The sequence below is a fragment of the Sphaerodactylus townsendi genome, linkage group LG07 (assembly GCF_021028975.2).
Source record: "Sphaerodactylus townsendi isolate TG3544 linkage group LG07, MPM_Stown_v2.3, whole genome shotgun sequence".
NCBI lineage: Eukaryota > Metazoa > Chordata > Lepidosauria > Squamata > Sphaerodactylidae > Sphaerodactylus > Sphaerodactylus townsendi.
The window spans coordinates 21,938,154-21,962,018 of NC_059431.1; the positions used below are offsets into that span (position 1 = coordinate 21,938,154).

At 44.9% G+C, this 23,865-nt stretch overlaps 1 protein-coding gene across 1 annotated transcript in view; it reads right to left on the reverse strand.

The window, feature by feature from the left end:
• Positions 1-3,275: 3,275 nt before the first annotated feature.
• The window catches only part of NUP155 (nucleoporin 155), a 42,716-nt gene continuing 22,126 nt past the window's right edge, over positions 3,276-23,865 (reverse strand). The window contains exons 19-35 of the mRNA XM_048503923.1: positions 23,418-23,484; positions 22,171-22,289; positions 21,396-21,499; positions 20,497-20,630; positions 19,004-19,195; positions 17,964-18,102; positions 16,428-16,563; positions 13,382-13,535; positions 12,394-12,498; positions 11,284-11,438; positions 10,447-10,576; positions 9,920-10,033; positions 9,409-9,529; positions 7,481-7,591; positions 6,085-6,221; positions 4,643-4,749; positions 3,276-3,717 (exon numbers count right to left, since the gene is read on the reverse strand). Of these exons, the coding sequence (XP_048359880.1) occupies positions 3,579-3,717; positions 4,643-4,749; positions 6,085-6,221; positions 7,481-7,591; positions 9,409-9,529; positions 9,920-10,033; positions 10,447-10,576; positions 11,284-11,438; positions 12,394-12,498; positions 13,382-13,535; positions 16,428-16,563; positions 17,964-18,102; positions 19,004-19,195; positions 20,497-20,630; positions 21,396-21,499; positions 22,171-22,289; positions 23,418-23,484 (2,164 nt within the window). The 3' untranslated portion in view covers positions 3,276-3,578. The remainder of the gene's footprint in view (positions 3,718-4,642; positions 4,750-6,084; positions 6,222-7,480; positions 7,592-9,408; positions 9,530-9,919; positions 10,034-10,446; positions 10,577-11,283; positions 11,439-12,393; positions 12,499-13,381; positions 13,536-16,427; positions 16,564-17,963; positions 18,103-19,003; positions 19,196-20,496; positions 20,631-21,395; positions 21,500-22,170; positions 22,290-23,417; positions 23,485-23,865) is intronic.

The following is a 23,865-nucleotide window of genomic DNA, read 5'->3' on the forward strand; positions in this document are numbered from 1 at the left end:
CCCCCCCCCCCACCCCCCCCCCCCCCCACCCCCCCCCCCCCCCACCCCCCCCCCCCCCCACCCCCCCCCCCCCCCACCCCCCCCCCCCCCCACCCCCCCCCCCCCCCACCCCCCCCCCCCCCCACCCCCCCCCCCCCCCACCCCCCCCCCCCCCCACCCCCCCCCCCCCCCACCCCCCCCCCCCCCCACCCCCCCCCCCCCCCACCCCCCCCCCCCCCCACCCCCCCCCCCCCCCACCCCCCCCCCCCCCCACCCCCCCCCCCCCCCACCCCCCCCCCCCCCCACCCCCCCCCCCCCCCACCCCCCCCCCCCCCCACCCCCCCCCCCCCCCACCCCCCCCCCCCCCCACCCCCCCCCCCCCCCACCCCCCCCCCCCCCCACCCCCCCCCCCCCCCACCCCCCCCCCCCCCCACCCCCCCCCCCCCCCACCCCCCCCCCCCCCCACCCCCCCCCCCCCCCACCCCCCCCCCCCCCCACCCCCCCCCCCCCCCACCCCCCCCCCCCCCCACCCCCCCCCCCCCCCACCCCCCCCCCCCCCCACCCCCCCCCCCCCCCACCCCCCCCCCCCCCCACCCCCCCCCCCCCCCACCCCCCCCCCCCCCCACCCCCCCCCCCCCCCACCCCCCCCCCCCCCCACCCCCCCCCCCCCCCACCCCCCCCCCCCCCCACCCCCCCCCCCCCCCACCCCCCCCCCCCCCCACCCCCCCCCCCCCCCACCCCCCCCCCCCCCCACCCCCCCCCCCCCCCACCCCCCCCCCCCCCCACCCCCCCCCCCCCCCACCCCCCCCCCCCCCCACCCCCCCCCCCCCCCACCCCCCCCCCCCCCCACCCCCCCCCCCCCCCACCCCCCCCCCCCCCCACCCCCCCCCCCCCCCACCCCCCCCCCCCCCCACCCCCCCCCCCCCCCACCCCCCCCCCCCCCCACCCCCCCCCCCCCCCACCCCCCCCCCCCCCCACCCCCCCCCCCCCCCACCCCCCCCCCCCCCCACCCCCCCCCCCCCCCACCCCCCCCCCCCCCCACCCCCCCCCCCCCCCACCCCCCCCCCCCCCCACCCCCCCCCCCCCCCACCCCCCCCCCCCCCCACCCCCCCCCCCCAATAGTGATTTGGGGGTGACATTGCGCAGAAATCATGGTCATCCCTCGGCGATTCCTGCTTTGAACTGGGTTTCATACCACTGGTGCTTTACGGAACATGTGATGCGTGAAAATCGGAAATCGCGGAAAATTCTTTCGCTAAACAGGGTTCTTGCGCCTCTATTAGTGCTTAAGGGGGGAGCATGTGCCGCGTGATTTCTGTGGTCAGACATGTGTGTGAGTGATTCAGTAGTGCTGTGATGGTGGTTTGGGGTGGCTTGGTGGAAAAATCACGGGACACCGTGAATATCCCTGTTTTTCAAACAGTGTTTTGCGCCTCTGGTGCGCGGGGGAGCATGAGCCACATGATTTCTGTGGTCGGAGCTGTTGCTGAGTGCTTGAGGTGTGATGTGATGGTGGTTTGGGGGTGGTTTGGGGGTGACTTGGGGCAGAAATCATGGGCATCCTCAACAATCCTTGTGGATCCTCATTTTACCTTTTTCCCTGTTGAAACAATCAAGTTAGTCACCAACAAGGGACCATACACTTTTCAGCTTTCCTCTGTAGTCACACATAAAATAATTGAAGATAACACATCCGGAAATATACCTTACGGATATTTTTATCTGAAAATGAAAAATCCTTATATTCTGTGTGGCCTGATGTTGCCTATTAACACAAACCATGGGTCTTTCACCATTGAAACTGGCTTACACTGAGTTTGGTATTTAATTACCAGTGTTTCTAGACGTGTGAAACATCAGCCAACGATAAAACGTAGGGGCAATACCAAAGAAACTCCACCAAACCCTATGCAGGTTGAAATTTGCTTCCATTTTAAGGAACTATGGAAGAGCCTAAGTGCTTAAGAGTCCGAACAGTTACAAAATAAGGGAAAATGGCTTTCTTTTAAGGTGGCAAGATTGATGGAATTCAGCAACATATCCTCAGTTGATATCCATTGCTTTTTTATTTAATTCAACAATGATAATAGATTAAATTATTTAACAATTTAATTCAACAGTTTATTTTCAAATGTGAATTACTCTCAGCCAAGAATGATACACATTGCCAAAGACTGAAAGAATCAGAATTATATAGGCAAAGTTCAAACCAAGAGCCTATGCTAACTGCAGTATCTGTATAACCAACCTTGAGTACAGATGCATTGATCATATAGCCTACAACACTCTTATGTGGTACTGTCGTAATCTAGCAGTTGTTCCTTGATACATGTGAGTCACCTCCTCTTCCTCTCATTTTGTGCCTAAGGTATATAACTTCAATTTCTTTCATCTACTTTATGTATGACCTATCACTATAACCATCTTTTCTAGATTCCTTTTCGTTTTTTGGATCATGAGCATTTAACTTTGATGGTAAATACAAAAATAGGATTGCAATGAAAAAATAGACAAAAGACTTTTTTAGTACCACCAGAAATTCAGTGGCCAGTATGAACTATGGGCTGACCAAGCACCAGATTTCCTTTGGCTTCATGCACATTTTATGTATTCCTTCACAGCAGGGAAATGAAAGACCAGAGATAACCCTAAGGCAAGGAACAGAACTGAAGGCACATCTTTGATCTGCTGAATAGGGAAATTAAAAAAAAGTTTTTTGCATCTGTCATCCCTATGTTTTATATACCTGGAGAGTTTAATCAGGACAACAGCTGGGTAGATTTCGAAAGAGAAAAATCAGAAAACAGAGTTGCAGCTCAATGCTATGCAAGCCCCACAGAATACAAGTAGGGTTACACCTAAGCAGGAACATTTTTTAAAAAATAAGTAGTTATCAAAGATTAGCTAAAGATGAAAAATGGAGTTGTCTGATGGCAAACTAGAAAGTACATCGTATTTTTAAATTCTCCACTCATCTCAGGAATAAGGTAACTGAATTTTCTCCTGCGGTATGGCACACCTTTGGTCCTGCTCACTATAGCAATTGAGGGGCACGAGTAATGGCTGACCACTTTCTGTTCAGCAACGCATTTAAAAATTGCAGAGTAGTTTTCAGTGCAAAACTAACAACTTTCCAGGTGTTATCTGTCAGTCAAGCTACCAATCAAGGTAACAGGGTGATCACTTGTTTGAGTTGTCCTAGCCCACCCTTATTATTCAAACCAGTGTCTTCAACTGCATAATTTCTACATTTGTGCTTGCCCATACGACAGTCACAATTAAGAAAAAGAAAACAATTTTACAAAAATTTTTTAATTATGTGGGCAAGATTACACAAAGTGTCTTAATCCAAAACAAAATTGTTTTGTGGTTAGGAAAAAAATTGGCAGTATCAAAAAGAAAGAACCTGCCGTTAATACATTCTGCTATGATGTGAAGGTTGTTTAAAAATGTACAACAAAATTCCATCAAAATCATCCACAGCGTGATTTTCCCCCCGAGGTCTTCCTTATTAAGCACTTCTCTGTCAACATCCCAAGGCAGCCACAGTTCATTCCATCCGTACGAACAGTTATGCATAAAATGATGCATTTCTGTAGTCAATGAAGTCGCTCTAGCTTGGCCTGTAGAGATTTAAAATTCCCTATAATGGTCTGTACAGCTAGTGTTGGACTGATGGACTGCAATTCAACCAGGTAACAGCTAACAGCATCCAAGCAAATGTTGGTGAACCTCCGTCTAGAGAGGAAGAAGAAAAGATACATTTTTAGCGTTCGGATATAGGGCAGTGGTTCTCAACCTTCTTAATGCCGCGACCCTTTAGTACTGTTCCTCATGTTGTGGTGACCCCCAACCCTAACATTTATCCATTTTACAGATGGAGAACACTGATGCAGAGAGTCTTAGGCGACCCCTGTGAAAGGGTCGTTCAACTCCCAAAGGGGTCGTGACCCACAGGTTGAGAACCACTGATATAGGGACTACAAGTTTGTAATGCTTTCCTAATTCTGGAGTTGCAATGAATATCTGGAATTAGTGATGTCCTTTCAAATGACATACTAGCAGTAGAGTGGGCAGTACGCTTAAGCCAAGGTGTGTTCATTCCATGCCTTCAGCTGAGATATGTGGAAGACACAGAAGGCCGAAAGGTGGCCTGGGAAGGTAAAAAAAGGGTAGTATAAAACCTAAGACTGCTTCTGGCCTCCCTATCTTTATTTCCATTCCACCCTAATTATATTATGTTTATATTGATTAAATACTGATCAGATTGGGACTGCTATTTTATTAGGTCCTATCTTCCTTGGTTAGTCACCAGGTAGTGAATAAGAGGATTAGAATGCCAGGTGATACTGTTTTATGATGGTTCTAATGTATACAGATTCTTGATTGTTTTACAAATGGAGTGTGAGCCACCCTGAGCCGACCCTGGTTGGAAGAGGGCGGGATAAAAGTCTTCTGATAATAAATAAGATGCAACAACAATATTTCACCCACGTTGCAACCTTTTGCATGGCAAATACCTGCAACAGGGTTAATCAATAATGGTTTTCAGTGAGATTCATTCCCCAAATTTAGGTGAAATTATACATAGTGCATATTTTCAAAATACAGCCCAATGGACTGCCATCTGGTCATGTAATTTCTGCACAGTAACCCAAGTTACCTTTCATAGGTAAGCACTCTGTTAGGATCTTGCACATAGCCTGACAATAATACATGAATGCATTCCAGAAGGTGTAAAGGCTTCTTCATTTTGCTCCAGAATGGGTCCTGGGGAAGGGAGTTGTAACACACCATTAATCAACAATGTTAAGGTGCTGGTATATTAGCACAAGAATAGGCTAATGTATTAGTTAATATACATATATACACATATACATATACACACACACAAATATTAGTTAAAGGTTGCAACAAAGAAATGATGGAGTGTGGACTCTGTGCTAAATTTATTTAGAAGAAGAAGAGTTGGATTTATATCCTCCCTTTGGCTGATTCAGCATGGGCAAAAACAGCAGTGTGAAAACGGTATAAACCCTTTTACACTGTTTTCACACTGCTTTTTTTGGCCCATGCGGAATCAGCCTTTCTCTCCTATAGGAGACTCAAAGGGGCTTACAAACTCCTTTTGCTTCCCCCACCCCTCATAACAAACACCCTGTGAGGTAGGTGGGGCTGAGAGAGCTCCGAAGAACTGTGACTAGCCCAAGGTCACCCAGCTGGCATGTGTAGGAATGTACAGGCTAATCTGAATTCCCCAGATAAGCCTCCACAGCTCAGGCGGCAGAGTGGGGAATCAAACCCAGTTCCTCCAGATTAGAGTACACCTGCTCTTAACCACTACGCCACTGCTGCTTCTACATTTCCATGCTACGTTATAAGTTTGCACTTCGCCAACAGACATGTGGGATTTGACATAGCCCCTCAACATTCCCTGACCAGGTAAAGGAAGATACAGTAATGCTGGTGAATTTCAATTGTCTAAGAAATACAAACAGAAACAGGATTTTATTATCCATAAGAGGTAATTCACAAGTTAAGATAATAAAAATACAATTACTACAAAAATAGTTTTCCTTTTAGGTAAATATTTTAACAGTTTCAGACAGTGATGCAGTGATCAGAGTTACACTAAGTTTGGGGAGATGTGTAATCAAAACCCCGAGCTCACAAAGCCCACTGGGTCACCTTGGACCAGTCATTATGTCTTGGCTTAGCTCAATGGTTCTCAACCTTCCTAATGCCACGACCCTTTAATACACTTCCTCATGTTGTGGTGACCCCCAACCCTAACATTTATCCGTTTTACAGATGGAGAACACAGATGCAGAGAGTCTGAGGCGACCCCTGTGAAAGGGTCATTCGGCCCCCAAAGGGGTCCCGACCCCCAGGTTGAGAACCGCTGGCTTAGCTTACCTCATGCAGTGACTGTGAAAATTCAATGGAAGTGAGCTCCCATTGGTGAGAGCAGGCTAAAAATATAATAAATAAGTAGCACCACACATTTTTTAAAAATTACATCTTCCATTTTCTTGACCACAAACAATGCTAAGTAATCCAAGAACAGCTGAACCTACACTTTGGTTTCCAATAACATTTACTTACCCGTGCTTTGAATAACTGATCATACACTTCGAGAAGCCTTGGGAGCGGCACGCCAATTTCTTGCATGGTGTAAGTTACAAACCCCACGTCCCAGTTCAAGGAACAAGCTTGCTGCTCCAGATACTGCACTAAAAAATCTGAGGGAAAGCAAAAGGTCAGTTTCCGCTGCAAGATTCTAAAAAAACAACAACAAATATTGTACATCACCTTCATTCAGTGAATCTCAATGGAAATCTCAGTTGATTTTCTCAAAAAAGGTAAGCCAGTTGTGAACAGAAATAAGCCCATACAACTTCCCAATCAACAAATCTAAGAACAACAAACTAAAGAGAAATCGACTGGAGTAAAAGTAACACAGTATCTGCTGCTTGGTGCACCTGAGAGTCATGCACAAGTGACTGGTCCTTATTACAAACTACTGTTCAGTATCCTGCTATGTTAGCAGCATCAGATCTATATGAAGAAGAGTTGGATTTATATCCCCTCTTTCTCTTCTGTAAGAAGACTCAAAGGGGCTGATCTCCTTTCCCTCCCCCCCTCAACAAGCACCCTGTGAAGTGGGTGCGGCTGAGAGAGCTCCAAAGAACTGTGACTAGCCCAAGGGGTGTGTGACTAGCCCAAGTGGGTGCGGCTGAGAGAGCTCCAAAGAACTGTGACTAGCCCACAGTTGGTGTGTGTTGGAGTGGACAGGCTAATCTGAATTCCCCAGATAAACCTCCACAGCTCAAGCAGCAGAACAGGGAATCAAACCTGGTTCCTCCGGATTGGAGTGCACCTGCTCTTAACCACTATGCCACTGCTGCTATGGCAGATCAATAGGTGCACCTGAGGCCCCCTGAGCCTTCAGACTTCCAAAAATATATTTAATATTAAACAGTATTGTCAGCATTCAAAAACCTTTACAAATGGAAACACATGACCTTATACTAAATCAGACAATTGGTTCATCAAGTTCAATACTGACTACCCAGACTGGCAGTGGCTGTCCAGGGTTTCAGCTAGTAAAATTTCACGTCACCTCCTATCCGGTCCTTTTAACTGGAGATGCCAAGAATTGAACTTGCGACCTTCTGCTCTACCACAGAACACATGAGAACTGACCCTATAGCCAAGGGTATTGGGACTGAGATGTCCACCTCCTTGGGTTGAGTTCTTGAGCAAGGCAGTGCCCATTGAGCCCCTTGGGGGAGGCCAGTCTATAAGCCCAATAAATGAATGGTGGGACCAAACAGGCCCTTCCCAACCCTGAGTGACAATTCAAGTGCATTATGGGAAGGCACAGGTGAAAAACATAGTTGATTCCTCTTTGCTGCCTGTGTATTTTTCTAGAGACAGAGGACATTTGGTCTTTCCTAACTGGGCATATTTCAAACCACCAGTATTTTGAATTATATACCTAATGGAAAATAACGAGGTGTCCCAGCATAGATTTTGCCAAGCATTATCATCTTCAGGCTAAGAGCCTGCATCCTGTCTGCAGCACTCATAGCCACGCTGTCACTCAGGGCTGAAAGAGAGAAAAAAAGAGTCTGTTCAAGAAGATATACTGATATCTCCTGCTTCTTTTCAACATAATATACATCAGGTCCTTTTTATTTGTTAGCAATGGGATTATTCCGGCTAAAACTGCATATTCATCAGTAAATACTGAGTGATGAAACACTATTCTGGCAGCAAAAAAAAAAGGAGCCTGGGACACCAAGCTCATCAGCACATTTGGAAAACATTTATAGTGTAGTAGAATGGCACCTGAGTGTCATGCACAACTGACTGGTTCTTATTACAAACTACTGCTCAGTATCCTACTATGTTAGCAGCATCAGATCCATATAGAATCATAGAGTTGGAAGAGACCACAAGGGCCATCAAGTCCAACACCCTGCAATGCAGGAACACACAATCAAAGCACTTCCTGACAGATGGTCATCCAGCCTCTCTTAAAACCTCCAAAGACTCCACCACACTCTGAGGTAGTGCATTCCACTGTCGAACAGACCTTCGTGTCAGGAAGTTTTTCCTGATGTTTAGTGGAATCTCTTTTCTTTCACCTTGAACCTATTACTCCTGGTCCTAGTCCAGTGGTGGCGAACCTTTGGCACTCCAGATGTTATGGACTACAATTCCCATCAGGGGCTGATGGAAATTGTAGTCCATGACATCTGGAGTGCCAAAGGTTCGCCACCACGGTCCTAGTCTCTGGAGCAGCAAAAAACAAGCTTGCTCCCTCGTAGCAGATCAATAGGTGCACCAGAGGCCCCCAGAGCCTTCGGACTTACAAAAATATATTTTTTATATATACAGTATTGTCAGCATTCAAAAAGCTTTACAAATCCTTTCACGCTAAGTTCAGATGCCGCAAAGAGGAGCTTGTTCAAGCCAGCACAAACTGTGTGCACTTATTCCTTATCCTCTCTCTCGCTTGTATGGGATGCCAAGATTTTTAGCCACAACTTAATACTAGTTAACAATTCTAGTTACTGGGAATGAAATTACACGTGGAGGGAGTTGAAGACTTCCGTCTTCATTCTCTGCATGCTGAGCAGGATGAAGAGGGGTAGTGGAGGAGGAAGCGAGGACGCAAGCTCAACAGCCAACCAGGTTTGTACATTTCAGAAACAAACCGCAATTTTCTTTTGACATCTCAGCTGAGTCTGCTCACTATTTATATTACAACCAGTGGGAAAAGAAACAGAAGCCTAATGGGAAACTCACACATTTCTTTTTTGCAAGCCATTCAAGGAGTCTGTCATCCTCCAAACAGAAAAGAATTAAGGCCCCTTCCACACATGCAGATTAAAGCACTTTCAATCCACTTTTAATACACTTTGAAGGTGGATTTTACTGTGCGGAATAGCAAAATCAATTTGTAAACAATTGTGAAAGTGGAGTGAAAGTGCATTATTCTGCATGTGTGGAAGGAGCTTACAGCATGCAGACAATATCTTGAATGCCACTTTTCCTTATGGAGCTACAGGCCAATTGCTGATTTCCACTGATGAATCCCATGGAAGATTTCTGTTGATTGGGGGAGGGGAAATTTCTGCCACTCTAATTCTAGAGACCTTTGCCTCTTCCACATACTGGGGGAAGGAGACTAAAGAGCCTGAAGAATCCAACTTTAAGAAGACACTCAGCATTGCCCAATGGATCACCAACACAGAATCAACTGTAGGACCAAAAACAATGGTCTAAAATGGCCTTCCTTTCCAAATGTCACATTGCATGCTGCAAAAATGACTTTCCCCCCTCTTTGGCTTGATTAAGAAAAATGCAATTCTGCACTATTGTGTGCTTCTAAAGATCTTTGCCACAAATTGGACATACCTTTCTCAATTATTTCTTGCCAGAGTGTCTGTACCAAGATAGGATCTGAATGACCCGCACAGTGGATAATGGCCAGCTTACATTCAGAGAGTTTGAATGGATCAGCGAACTCCCCATATAGCTGGTTTTAAGAAGAAAAAGGGTCAATTTTTTTCTCTCTCTCTCTCTCATATATACACACACAATAAAATGCAGGAATAAAAATGGATTAATAAGGCAGTTTGCAGCAATGAAGCAATTAGTTAATGTGTCTCCATCTCTTATACCAAGTATTTTTAAAAGGCTGTAGCTTTCAACAATACATCTCTTCAACAGAAAGTATTTATTTATTAGACTTTTATCCAGCTCTTTCTTGGACCAGAGTGGGAAACTGACATTTTTCATACAATAGTTATAGCTTTCACACAATAGTTCAGACAAGGTTATAGCTATGCTATCACAGAAAAAGAAAATTCATTCTGGAACATCTGGCACAATAGCATGCTGTTTGGGAATATTTCTTTAAGATCACCTTCGTTATATCCATCAACTCAGAATCCAGCTGTGAAATTGCATCTTGCACTGAAGTATGATGGGAACACTGACGCTGTAATGCCTCTTGTATTTGAAACTGTATCCGGGCAACCTGGTTGAAAATATTTGAGTTTTTAAAATAAAAATTACAAACATGAACAAGAAATTACCATTGGTTTTATTATTTAAAATCTGATCTATAATGACTATTCATATCACTAAAATGCTTTTCAGATTTTCAAAACCGACGACGGGGGCTAAAAGCTCTCTTTAAACTCAGGGTATCCAACTCTGGCCCTCCAAATGTCCATGGACTATGATTCTCATCAGCCCCTGCAAGCATAATCATAGTCCATGAACATCTGGAAGGCCAGAGTTGGGCACCCCTGATTTAAATTAGGTTTAATGGGATTCTCTACATGGGAAAAACAGCGTGTAGAAAGGAGCCTCCAAAATGACATGGCCCCCATTTTCCTTTGAATGCCAATATAAATGCTGTCTAATATCAATACCAATTTTACTTACTTCCATTTTCTCTTCCAATTCATGTAAAAATTCACCATCCGCAGCTATGGGAGAAATGGCGGTTGAACTCTTGGCACTCAAAATGGCACGTGCTATATACTCAAGACGCTGCTGAAGAGAAATTTCAGTGCTGTGAAATCACAAAAAGTATGTCATTTAGTATGGAAGCTTTCAAGAACATCCACACAATCTTCTGCTTTTAAAATATATAAGCTGTTAACCAACTTGTCTAGTCTGCTTTGCATATCTACAATACACCCTTTCTTCTTCTGATAAGAGAACAATATAACATTGTAAAATCTCCTAGCTACTCGCCTTGGATCTTTAAAATAAAGAAGTTTGGATTTATATACCACCTTTCTCTCCTGTAAGGAGACTCAAGGTGGTTTACAAGCTCCTTTCCCTTCCTCTTCCCACAACTGACACCTTGTGAGTTCCAAAGAACTGTGACTAGCCCAAGGTCAGCCAGCAGGAATATAGGAGTGCGGAAACACATCTGGCTCACCAGATAAACCTCTGCCACTCAGGTGGAGGAGTGGGGAATCAAACCTGGTTCTCCAGATTAGAATCCAGCTGCTCCTAACCACTACACCATGATGGCCAACTACTACACCAAATAACTGCAGGCCATAATATATTGCTGATGGGCTTCATTTAGTGCAATATAGTATGGCCTACAGTTATTTGCATTTAGTTTAGTGATTCACAGTTGAGTAGACTTGGGCTACATCATCTGGTGACATTTTTGGAAAAACGATAAGATTAACTTAACCCAATATACACACAAACAAAGTATATCAACATGAGAGTCACTGATGAATAAAAAGCTACTCTTACCTATGCATGTCAGCCAATTTTGCCAGCACTCTGGCTGCATTACTGAAGCTTCTGTTTTTCTCAAAATGCCTCCACAGCAGGTCCATGTAGCGAACTTTGTTTTGATCAACTTTGGCCATGCGCACGAGATAAGGCTCCAGAAAGGGAGAATTCACCTACAGGGATCAGGGAAAAGGCGAAATCCTATCAGTCCTTGTGTGTAACATTTATTGTGACTACAAATTATGCATCATTATGCTTTAGATCAGGGGTAGGGAACCTGCGGCTCTCCAGATGTTCAGGAACTACAATTCCCATCAGCCTCTGTCAGCATGGCCAATTGGCCATGCTGGTAGGGGCTGATGGGAATTGTAGTTCCTGAACAGCTGGAGAGCCGCAGGTTCCCTACCCCTGCTTTAGATCCTCTACCTTACTTTGGCAGCACTGATCTCTATGGTGGAGGTAGCCCTCCATTGGGAAGTGATGTAGGAGGTTTCCGCTTATGCAAAGCCAGGGTCCCTTTCAAATGGCCCTTACAAACCATATGAGCACCTGTTTGCTAATAGCTTTGTGTAATTTCAGGCACAACTATTTTGGCTCCCGACTAATAGATTTTTTAAAAAATCCAGAAAAAGCTGCTTGTGTTCTGTAGGCATTCCAGGACTCAGTCTTTTTAAAAAAACAACAACTGCTTTTTCCCGTTTTCATTTCTTTTTTGGGCTTCAGTTCTCTCCCCACAACAGGCACCTTGTGAGGTAGGCAGGGCTGAGAGAGCTCCGAGAGAACTGTGACTAGCCCAAAGTCACCAGCAGGAACGTAGGAATGAGGAAACAAATCTGGTTCATCAGATAAGAGTCTGCCACTCCTGTGGATGAGTGGGGAATCAAACCCAGTTCTCCAGATTAGAGTCCACCTTCTCTTAACCACTACACAACACTGGCTCTCCAGTTTGGAATGATAATCTGAAAGGGGCTGTCTTGTATGAATGGAAAGCATCTAGTGCCACAGGAACATGCTTTGTCATAGAGGATGACCTCTGCAAGAAGTAGCCTGCTATGCAACAAAACAAGAACTGAAGCTCATTAAATAACTGTATGGTTACAGCGTGCACAAACATTCCTGTGGTCTTACCTGCAGCAGTTTATCCGAGAGATCAGCTTGGATCAGCCAGTTGTAAAGAGCGATACTGAAAAGTTCATCTCCAGAACGTTGTGCCAACTTTAGCATTTGTTCAAACTAGGAAAAAAGGAGAGTGAAATTAAAACAGCCATTGTGCAAAGAAGGTACTTTTTTGAAAATGAATGGATCGCTGCCTACAAGGCATGTATTGGTCAATGAACATACAAAACAGCTTTATTTCAACATATTAGCTATTGATTTTTTAAAAATCAAATAGTACTTTATGCATGCAGCCTGAGTGTTTTCGAACTCATTTGCACTTGAAAATGTTTCTAATAAGCACTATTGCTGCATGCCGTTATGCTGTAATAAATGTTTTGCAGTTAATGTACACCTAGATCCATATGTAAATCCAAAGGCTTGTGTCCTTATATTTATGACAGACCTCCTTTAATCCTAATTCAAAAGCAGTATCCGGCAGAGTGTCACACATGAAGCTTACGTACATATGATAAAATGGGTGGATTCCACTTAACAAATGCAAATCACACTTGCAAACTGCACCCTTTACACTTGTTAACCAATGCAAACGGTTCTTTCTCCCACCCTGGACATTCCACGGGTATAGATACTCCACTTGCTTTACTACCATCAGATCCTCTGAAGATGCCAGCCGCAGATGCAGGTAAAACATCAGGAGGAAATGCTACTGGAACACGGCCATACAGCCTGGAAACCACACAGCACCCTACACAAAAAACTGTCTTGTACTGAGCCTGACAATTGATGTATGAGTGGCAGGTGTTCTCCATGATCTCAAGCAGCGGTCTTTCCTATTCACTTACCACTTGGTCCTTTTGACTAGAGACACTGAGGATGGAATCTGGGATCTTCTGCATGCCAAGTAGATGTTGTATGATTTAACTCCCCCATTGAAAGCATAGTAGTAATACATTTTACTAGGCACAGCTATGACATTAGGTTTGGCCCATGTACTTACATGGTGTCCTGCTTCTTCATTGCTGAGCATATTAGGATCAGATGATAAGACAGGAGGACCAGGCTTTTTGGGAACACTGGGAGACTGCGGAGCGGCTTTGCTTTGGTTGACCAACTCTTGAAGAGTGTCTGTAATACACTTATAGCTGTTTAATCTGTAAAGAGAGACATAACACCGGCGTCTTGGTCAAGAATCCTTCCTCAGCAACTTCTGAAACTTTGATAGCACTACCATTCTGTCTCCACATATGAATATAACTCTGCTGTATAATAGCAGAAACTTCCCTGTGATTCTTGCTTCTTTTTGGGGACAGAAATTGGAACAGAAGCACGAGGTACACAGCTATTTTTATTGCTGTTTTAATTGCTATATTTCACTCATGATGTTTTACTGTGGTTTGTATTTTTTTAACTTTTGTAAGTCAGCTAGAGATTCTAGCATAAGGAGGGGTATAGATATCATAAATAAATTTATTTATTTATTTATTTATTAGATTTTTATACCGCCCTATCCCCGAAGGGCTCTGGGCGGTGTACAACATTTAAAACGCAATATAATTAAATAAACATTTAAAAGCAGCAATAAAATTTCCCAATATAATTACCAAGTATAAAACTCAAGTTTAGATTTAAATTTAAATTCAAGATGTAGGTGGCGTCCAGCGTTCCGAAAATATAAAGTCCCTCCCTCCCCACGGTAAAGGGAGGCGTGGCAAATCTCATTAGGTGGTTAGCGGCCCAGATGTTAAGGGCCAAGGAAGGGGCCCCATTAGCGGCTGGTTCCTCCAAAGGCCCGGCGGAACAGCTCCGTCTTACAGGCCCTGCGGAACTCCCCAAGGTCCTGCAGGGCCCGGACAGCTGGAGGAAGAGCATTCCACCAGGCGGAGACCAGGGCTGTAAAGGTCCTGGCCCGTGTGGGAGGCCAGCCGCATTGCCGAGGGGCCAGGGACCACCAGTAGATTGGCCTCCGCCCGATCGGAGAGGCCAGCGTAGGGGCATGTGTGGTGATCGCGGTCTCGAAGATCACGATGGCCCCAGGCCGCGAATGGCCTTAAAGGTCAGCACCAACACCTTGAAGATGATCCGGAACTCTACTGGAAGCCAATGCAGCTGCCGCAGCACAGGCTGAATGTGTTCTCGAAAGCCGCTGCCCGTAAGCAGGCGTGCTGCTGCATGGTGAACCAGTTTTAATCGCCGGGTCAAACGCCAAAGGGAAGGCCAGCGTAGAGCGAGTACAATAGTCTAATCTGGAGATGACCGTTGCATGGATCACAGAGGCTAGATCCGTTCTGGAGAGGAAGGGGGCCAGTCGCCGGGCCTGACGAAGGGGAAAAAAAGCAGCCCGGGTTGTATGGGCCACCTGGGTCTCCATCGAAAGAGACAGATCCAGGTGGACCCCCAGGCTGCGGACAGAGGGGGTCGGCGCCAATGTGACCCCCTCCCATACCGGCGGCTGAAAGATCCCCCCCCCTCACGGCCGAGCCAGAGGATCTCCGTCTTAGATGGATTCAGTTTTAACCTGCTCTGGCACAACCAACCAGCGACCGCCTCCAAACAGTGCTGTAGAGCCGCAGGGGCGGCGGTTGCTCCCCCCTCCATCAACAGAATGAGCTGTGTGTCATCTGCGTACTGATGACAAATCAGCCCAAAACTCCGTACCAGCTGAGCAAGGGGTCACATATAGATATTAAATAAAAGCGGGGACAGTAATGCCCCTGGGGTACACCGCATTGGAGCGGGCACTTCCGGGAGGCCTTGTCCCCTTTACCTCACTTGCTGATTCGGCCCCGGAGAAGCGAGGTTATCCACTGAAGGACAGTGCCCTGCACTCCGGAGGCGGCCAGGCGGTGGGCCAAAAGGTCGTGGTGGACCACATCAAACGCTTCGCGGTGAGATCTAACAACACCAGCAGCCCGATCCGCCTTGGTCAAGCTGAATACGGAGTGTATCTGTAACGGCGGCGAGAACAGTCTCCGTCCCATGCCCAGCACGGAAGCTGGACTGGAAGGGGTCAAAAGCCGATGCGTCATCCAGAAAACCTTGAAGCTGCTCCAGCACCACTCTCTCAATTACCTTCCCCAGGAACGAAAGATTCGAAACGGGGGCGGTGATTGGCCAGATCCCTTGGATCTAACGATGGTCTTTAAGAGTGGGTGGACCACTGCCTCCTTCAGCCCATCCGGGAAGGTTCCTTGCTCAAGAGAACCATTGATGATACTCAACAGATGGGGTCGTAGCTCCGCCCGGCAAGTTTTCACAAGCCAGGACGGGCACGGATCCAGAGGACAGGTAGTAGGTCTAACAGCAGCTAAGGCTCTGTCGACAGCGGCTTCAGAGAGCAGGGAAAACTGGGTCAGACAAGGACCCGAAGACGGCAAGGGAGTCTCCAGTTCGCTAATTGTAGCTAACGTGGATGGGAGGTCGTGGCGGAGCGACGCGATCTTGTCTGCGAAAAAGCTCATAAATGCCTCACAGCTGATATCCAATTGGGGGTTTGAAGATCTCTCCGATAAGGAGGTCAATGACCGAATTATACGAAATAATTGTGCCGGGCGGGAGCTAGCAGACACGAGGGAGGAGGAGAAGAAAGTCCTCTTCGCCTCCTTCGTCGCCATCTCATAGGCTTTCATAAGCGTCCTATAGGATGTTCGCGCAGCTTCGTCACGAGATTTCCTCCACACTCGCTCTAGACGTCTAAGCCCCCGCTTCATATGGCGCAGCTCCTCTGTATACCACGGAGCGCGCCGAGAGCGGGGACGTAGAGGACGCCGGGGGGCAACAACATCGATGGCATCGGAGAGTCGGGAATTCCAATCCTCCACCTGCTCAAATACAGTGTCATAAATAATATCTCTACACACACACACCCCACACACACTTATAGAGAAGAACATAAATCTGAATTCAGTTCAGCTGCTTAACACTTTAAAATATACATTTATAATTATTTTCAAGAGTGAATTTTAAAGTTATTTCCATGACTCCATTAAACTGCAGCTGCCATTTTTGTCTTGAACAAAATATCCAGCTGTATCCTGAGAACTCACCTCTCCTGGAAAGCCTGAAGTCCAATGACCTCCTCTTCTGGTTCTCCATTTTTATAGAAATGGAGTCCAAGACCTTGAGGATCCTTTTTCTCTGCAGCGGTCAGAGCAAGTTCTACGACACCCTCATAGAAGCGCACTTGAGATCAAAATTTTTAAAAAAGTTATTCTATAAATTCGTGATTACATAATTCTGACAACATTACTACAAACACATAGCACACTTCCCAGAACATCATCTTACCATAAGCATAAGCATAAGCATTTTATTGTCATTGTGCACGCACAATGAAATGTACAGCAGCATTCCTCGATGCACACAATTTCAGACTCATCCATCATCCTCACTTTCCCCTTCCTCCACAGCCCCAAACGCATCAATACAAAACCGCGGAGTTTAGAATAGCCACAGCTCTAGAGTAGAAGCTGTCTCTAAGCCTCTTTGTTCTAGTTTTGAGAGACCTATATCGTCTGCCGGATGGTAACAGTTCAAAAAGAGAGTGTGCTGGATGAGATGGGTCTCTCAGAATATTTTGGGCTTTTTTTAGGCTTCGGGAATTATAGAGTTCTTCCAAGGAGGGGAGAGGGCAGCCGATGATCCTTTGTGCAGTAGAGATCACCCTTTGGAGCGCCTTCCTATCTGCCACTGTGCAACTTGAGAACCATACACAGATGCAGTAGGTTAAGACACTCTCTATAGCACAGCGGTAAAAGGACACCAGGAGTTTTCCATCCAGTTGTTGTTTCCTTAAAAGTCTCAGATAGTACAGTCTTTGCTGGGCCTTCTTAACCACCGCGGCAGTCTGTACGCCCCAGGTCAAGTCCTCTTTAATCATGACGCCCAGAAATTTAAAACTAGCCACCCCTGAAGACACCATCTGTAAACCTATCCAGATTTTTCAGAGAGTTTTTGATACTCTAGGAAAATCAGAGTGGTCCTATGATATTTTCAAGCTTCTACAAGTTTTACCTATATCTGGCAAATGTCTAATCTAAAAGACTGCTGAGATTCTCTAATGGTGTAGTGTTTAAGAGCAGGTGGATTCTAATCAGGAGAACCGGGTTTGATTCCCCACTCCTTCACCTCCGAGTGGCAGAGGCTTATCTGGTGAACCACATTATAGGAGAGAAAGGTGGGGTATAAATCCAAACTCTTCTTCTTCTCTTCTAAAGCGACCCAGTTCAAGTAATAAAAAAAAAGAAAAACGGCCTGGCAGCTTTTGTGCAGCAAAACTATTTCAAACCTTTAATAACATAGGTGACAAGCCGTGACAAACCACCACCTTTTGCCTTGAAAACAGGGGCGCCATAAGTTGGTTGCAACTTTACACACACGCAAACACAGAATAATCTCTTCGATATTCCTCTAATAGTTGTTATGAAAGTCAGAGCAAAGTGCACATTTACCAAGTTAAAATTTGATCTTGTCAGCTGCTTATTTTTATTTAATTAGAACATTTTTATGCCACTTCTCCAGAGTCCTGCTCAAAGCAGATGATCAGCCATAAACCATCACACAAAACACCGGGTTTCATTTACCTTGTCTATACTGAGCACAGACGTTAGCAAGGTCAACTTGTGTGCTAATCCGCTGATATTCTTTCAATGATTCTCTTAGAATCTTTTCTTTTTCAGATTTGTTCTGTACTTGTCGGGACTTCTGAAGCAGTTCATTTGCCTATTGAGACAGGTAGGGATCAATGTCATCATTCATTGTCTTAGCTACAGCAAGTTCGAAGAAAAACAAAACTTTCCTATACAAAAATCATTGTCAGATTTTTTAATCAGATTATGGAGACAAGTTTCACATGCGAGAAATACACCCCTGGTTTACCTATTTCCTAAACATAAGTAAGTTTCCACATAGAAAATAAGCCTTAAGAGAAATAGCTTTTACCATTCCAAACATTAAGTTTTAAAACTATTTAAAAGTATCCTAGCTGTCTACTTAATAAAATATAGCATAAAATATAGCATAAAAAAGACAAAAAGTACACTTGCTCAATTTAAACTTCAAATTTGTATCACAATGGAACAAAGTCTTTATTAGCTTAAAATAGAGTATGTTTATTTTAAAATTACAGTCTAAGGGAGGTCACAACATTTCCATAAATACTCAAATCTTGTACAATCAAGAATACACATGACAATAAACACAACAGAAAATCCAGAAATTAGCAGTACAGTTCCAAACCAGAGTCAAAAACAAAAGAACAGAAACACAACCTCCCCACTCAAAACCACACCAAGCTTCTTGGTAGGTGCACAATCACCAGAGTTCTCAGAAAATAAAAGCAAGAACTTAACACAGAAGAGTTTTTGTCGAACAAACAGATTCAGGGAGTAAAGTCCACAAATTTCCCATCACATACCCTCAATAAGCAAACGAGACTAGCAAGAACTATGTGAATACCTATACCAAATACTTTCTAGCAACAACAGCTAGATTATTTGAGAGGAGGTCAGAGTATTATCAGGAACTCTGGGATCTTACATGAATGAAGATGACAAGCTGTGATCTTGCACCACAAAGTAAAATAAAACAGCTGTTTCTTCTCAGGTGGCTGAGTACACCATACCTTTGAGCAGATGGCATCATCTGTGCTGTAGAGAAGCGGGCAGATGTCCTGCAAGTGTGAGCTGATGCCGTCCACAGCAGCGTGGTCTCTAATGTAACAGTTGATGAGGGAGGCAATGAGGGCTCCTGTCAGCTCCTTGTCTCTAATTACTAAATCTCGGAAAGTGGTGACCTTCAAGTGTTCCTGAAGCTCCTGTGAACAAAGTCGATACAGATCCACGTTTCCTCTTATTTCCCAGAGGAGAAGAAAGTTCAGAGCATATCTTGCTTTATTCAGATCATTCACAGCACTTTGTTTTAGTTCAGAAAAAAAGGCTTTCCATTTGCAAACCTGTTTCATTAATGTTCGTGTTTGGTCTAGTCAAGTGTAAACCAATACAAGAAGCAGGCCCCGTTGTGATTTCAGTTACAGTTTACAGATTTGGTCACAGACAAGCATAACCATCGTAATTTAAAACGATTACTTGGCAAGTCATCTTCTAAAAAGGTGACATGGGAGACTACTGCAGATCCTCCAACACAGTCCTATTAATGGGAATGACCATTGGTACTTACCCGTGAAAGGTCCTTCTCCTCTGGGCATACGGGGGACATCTTGGGACAGTGGGAACCACCCATAAGATGTCCTCCAGCCCAGGAGAGAACTGGTCATCTACATACAGTTAAATTTGTTATGGCTGATCAGCTCTGCCTTTAGTAGATACTGCAGTACCCAGTGTATCAATTGATGCTTGTGCAGATGAAACAAATTAGATCTTTTAAAAAATAATCCTAAAACAACTTTCAGGTTTGTTTGGTCATTTGAAAAATTGTTATTCGATACATTGGCAGAACAGCATCTGCTAAAGGCAGGGGTGAACAGCCATAAAGAAAACACAAAGAGGCTGGGACTATGAATGATATAAGGGAGTGTATGTCCCTTGTATACAAATCTAACAAATTCTGCAGGAACCAGCACAAGTGAACACAAAATCAGAGTCAGCAAACCCTTTTCTTATGCTCTGAGCCATGGTCCATGCCATCTTGACTGCAGAACACTTTATTTTTTGAAATACTATACAGGCTGGGATTCAAAGCAGTTGCCTAGGCTCATGTAAAGTGCTCTCAAAACCTTCCTGAACTGCAAAAGACATTAGGCATTGTGTGGTGGTGGTGGTGGGGGGGGGGCGCTGCCGTTTAATAAAAGAACTGTTAAAGCTCCTTCTGGGGCCCGCATAACCAGTTTCTAAAGTTCTCTGGCAATAACTTTGGTTGCACACGAGCATAAAAGGTGCTTGCATTCAAGGCCAACTTCAAGACCTGCTTGTTATTCACTACTCTGTGTTAATGTAACTTATCACTCCAAATGGAATTTCGAAATGAAATAACAGATTTGCAAAGCTACCGAGTCTTACCTGACTACCACATCTTCATTGAAAGACAGTTTCAAGCGTTACCAGCAATAAAAAGTGAATATCTTCCGGGCCAAGAAGCTAAGAGTGTCAAAACACATACCTTCTGAAGTTCCCCTATGACAATATTGAACTGGTGCTCACAAAGAAGCTTCCACAGTGCCAAGGCCTGGCAGGTTTTGCGAACGAGTTGCTGAATGCCTTGTAGGGAGGCCTTTTCAGTTAACTGCGCCTCCGCTGCAAAAATTGAGAACCCACAGAGGTAAGTTACAACAGATCTAATCAATTAGCATCCTTTCAGGTGTGTGTGTGTGGTGGGGGTTTCCACTTGCACAAAGCTTTTCTTGAGAAATTTAAGGAGGATATTGACAAGCTGGAAAGTGTCCAGAGGAGGGCAACAATCCATGCTCTATGAAGACTTAGGGAGCTGGGGATGTTTAGTCTGGAGAAGCGAAGGTTAAGGGGGGACATGATAGCTACGTTTAAATATTTGAAGGGATGCCATGTCGAAGAGGGAGCAAGCTTGTTTTCTGCTGCCTCAGAGACTAGGACATGGAGTAATGGATTCAAAGCGGAGGAAAAGAGATTCCACCTAAACATTAGGAAGAACTTCCTGACTGTCAGGGCTGTTTGACAGTGGAATTCACTGCCTTGGAGAGTGGTGAAGTCTCCTTCTTTGGAGGTTTTTAAACACAGGCTGGATGAACACATGTCGGGAGTGCTTTGATTGTGTGTTCCTGCATGGCAGGGGGTTGGACTTTTTTGGAAGACTGGGACCTGCTGGTAAATTACTTTAATAACAGAGGTGAATTTCAATACCTGTCACTGATAAAAATAACAGGTTTTGTTATTCAAAAATGACACAGGTTTATGAAGAAAGAGGGTAAAAGTTAGAGTGATTTTTATACTTTAAGTTGCAACTGGGACATGAAGAAATCGATTGCATACATTTTATATTCTAGTGGGAAGTTAAGTTGAAGAAATAGTCTCTTCCTTTCTCACCATGAAACTTCCTTTGGAGCTCCTGCTGCACTTGCTGAGAACTTCCACCATCGGGCCGTATGAAGCCGAGCAACCTCTGCTGCAAGTTAGCGGGTGTGGCAAAACTTATTCAAAGGGGGAAAAACACAATCACTTACGCTGAATATTTAAAACATCACAAACACGCTTTGGGCATCTGAGGCCAAAATGCACAGTGCCAAAATAAACCAGAGCCATAGAAAAATCGCTTCTAAAAAATCACTAGCAACCCCCCCCCCACACAAAAATGATATTAGACAAAATACCCCAAAACTAGCATTTTTTAAAAAAAATCCAAACAATTTTATATGATATATTGTCGAAGGCTTTCATAGCCGGATTGAACTGGTTGTGGTGGGTTTTCCAGGCTGTGTGGCTGTGGTCTGGTGGATCTTGTTCCTAATGTTTTGCCTGCATCTGTGGCTGGCATCTTCAGAGGTGTATCACACAGCCCGGAAAACCCACTATAACAAATTTTATATGAAATTAGTTCTATTTCATTATATTTTGTGAGCTGAGACAAAGGTTTTGGCAGGATAGTCTATTCACTATAAAATATTAGAAGTAAACCAGCCCAGTTCTATACTTGTTCTATTCAAATCCTCCAGTGTGCAACAGACTGCAGCTTTAAATTTATTAGACATTATCCATCCAGTTGTACAGAAAACATGCCACAGAGGCTTCTGTGTTTACTCTGTTGGGTTCTCTGTCTTGTACAATGTAAGGCAAAGAACAAAGAAAGCAACTTTAATCTTACCTAGGATTTCTAAGGGCCCCCATTGTTGCAAACTGTGAATTCCTATCCAAAAATTCCTGAAGGCCTTTCAATTCTTGCAAAACAGATTCTAGCATCTGCGGTGGAACGCTGCTCTCAACCTGAAAAAAGGAAGAGATTGTACACAGAATTATAGTAATATTGTTCACCTCTGGAAACCTTAAACCCTCAAAAGCCCATCAAGATTTTTGGTGGCAGAGTGAATGAAACGCCTGGAAGAACTCCCCGTTCTCAGAAGCATATCTGCCTCCCTTCGCTCTTCAATTATGTCCCCCAGAGAAGGGAACACACAGGCTGGGGCGGGGGGACTGGAGGGAGCCTCTAGCTGTGCTTGTGTGTGGCAGGAACACAAAAAAGGGTTTGAAGAACTGTGATGCTGCACAGCTGAGAAGGCCAGATTAGGGCAGGATTACTTTTACAATAAAAAAAAACTTGGCTAAATTTGTATAGCTGCACTCTTCCATGGAATGGAAAAAGTAGTCAGCTCTGAACACCCTCCTTTGCTGATTCAGAGCAAGTGCTTTTCTACACTGATAAAACCATGTGGAAACCAAGTGACAAAGGTTTTCCCTGGACAGCCATGCCTCCAGAGACAGGTGAAATGTACATCCCCCCCTCCCCAACAAAACTCTTCTTTAAAAATTAGCATGCCAAGAAACAGGCTTGGCAAGATGATAGTTTTCTGTGTACAGGGAGGCTTTAATTCAGAACCTGGGGGAGTACTTAAGAATACAAATAACTCTCCTCCCATGTGACACAGCAAGCTTTTACCAATGGAATTACACTTTCAGGCCTTTTAAGCTGTTTTATATCCCACTCAATTTAATATCCCTATACTGGATTTGAGTAATATGCAGCCAATACCGCCACACCATTCCAAGTACATGCTTACTTAGTTGCTGCAAGTGAGCATTCAATCATAACCCATATTTGCCAGATAGTTTTCTTGAAATAAAAAATAAACATAGAACCATGATGCACTGCTGTCTTGTGGCACTGCACTGAACTACAGTCACTGAGCTCTACTATAAAAGAGTTTGTTTGTTGATGATATTAGAAAGCCAATTGTGATGGACAACGTTGAACTAGAAGAAGCTGCAATGCTTAGGTCACATTTTCCAGCCCCAAATCAGTTCCCCCACTTCGACAGAAGCATCATCCTTACTAGTAAAAATTGCTACCCAGGATAGAACCCTGTGAGAAAGACATTCACACCCATCAGCACTTACAGCTACGACTTCTCGATTGCCGCTCTTGAAAATTCTCTCCACCACTATACTTCCATCCCAAATGTTCCTGAAAGGCAGGGAAATAGTCAACTATGCTGAAAAAAGTTACATACAAAAGCATTTTTTTAGTACAGGCACAACGGAATGTTCTGTGCAAATCTTCATAGCTGATTAATGTTGTATTGAAAACCTAGGCATTCCAGCCGATGTAAATATATTGCTGTCGCACCTAAATATCTGTCATCTCACAACACTGTATGCATTTTCCAGTGTAGCAGCTACTTCTGTGTGTACAGCTTTTCTTAGCACCTTCAGATAGTCCTCCGGCCTTTCCAGTTTTACAAGGAGGAATACTTCCTTTGCTATTCCCTCCTTTACTCTGCACATATCCAGTCTTTGAGAAACCAATACACAGTTTTGATCATGTGGATCTGAGAGCAATGCAACA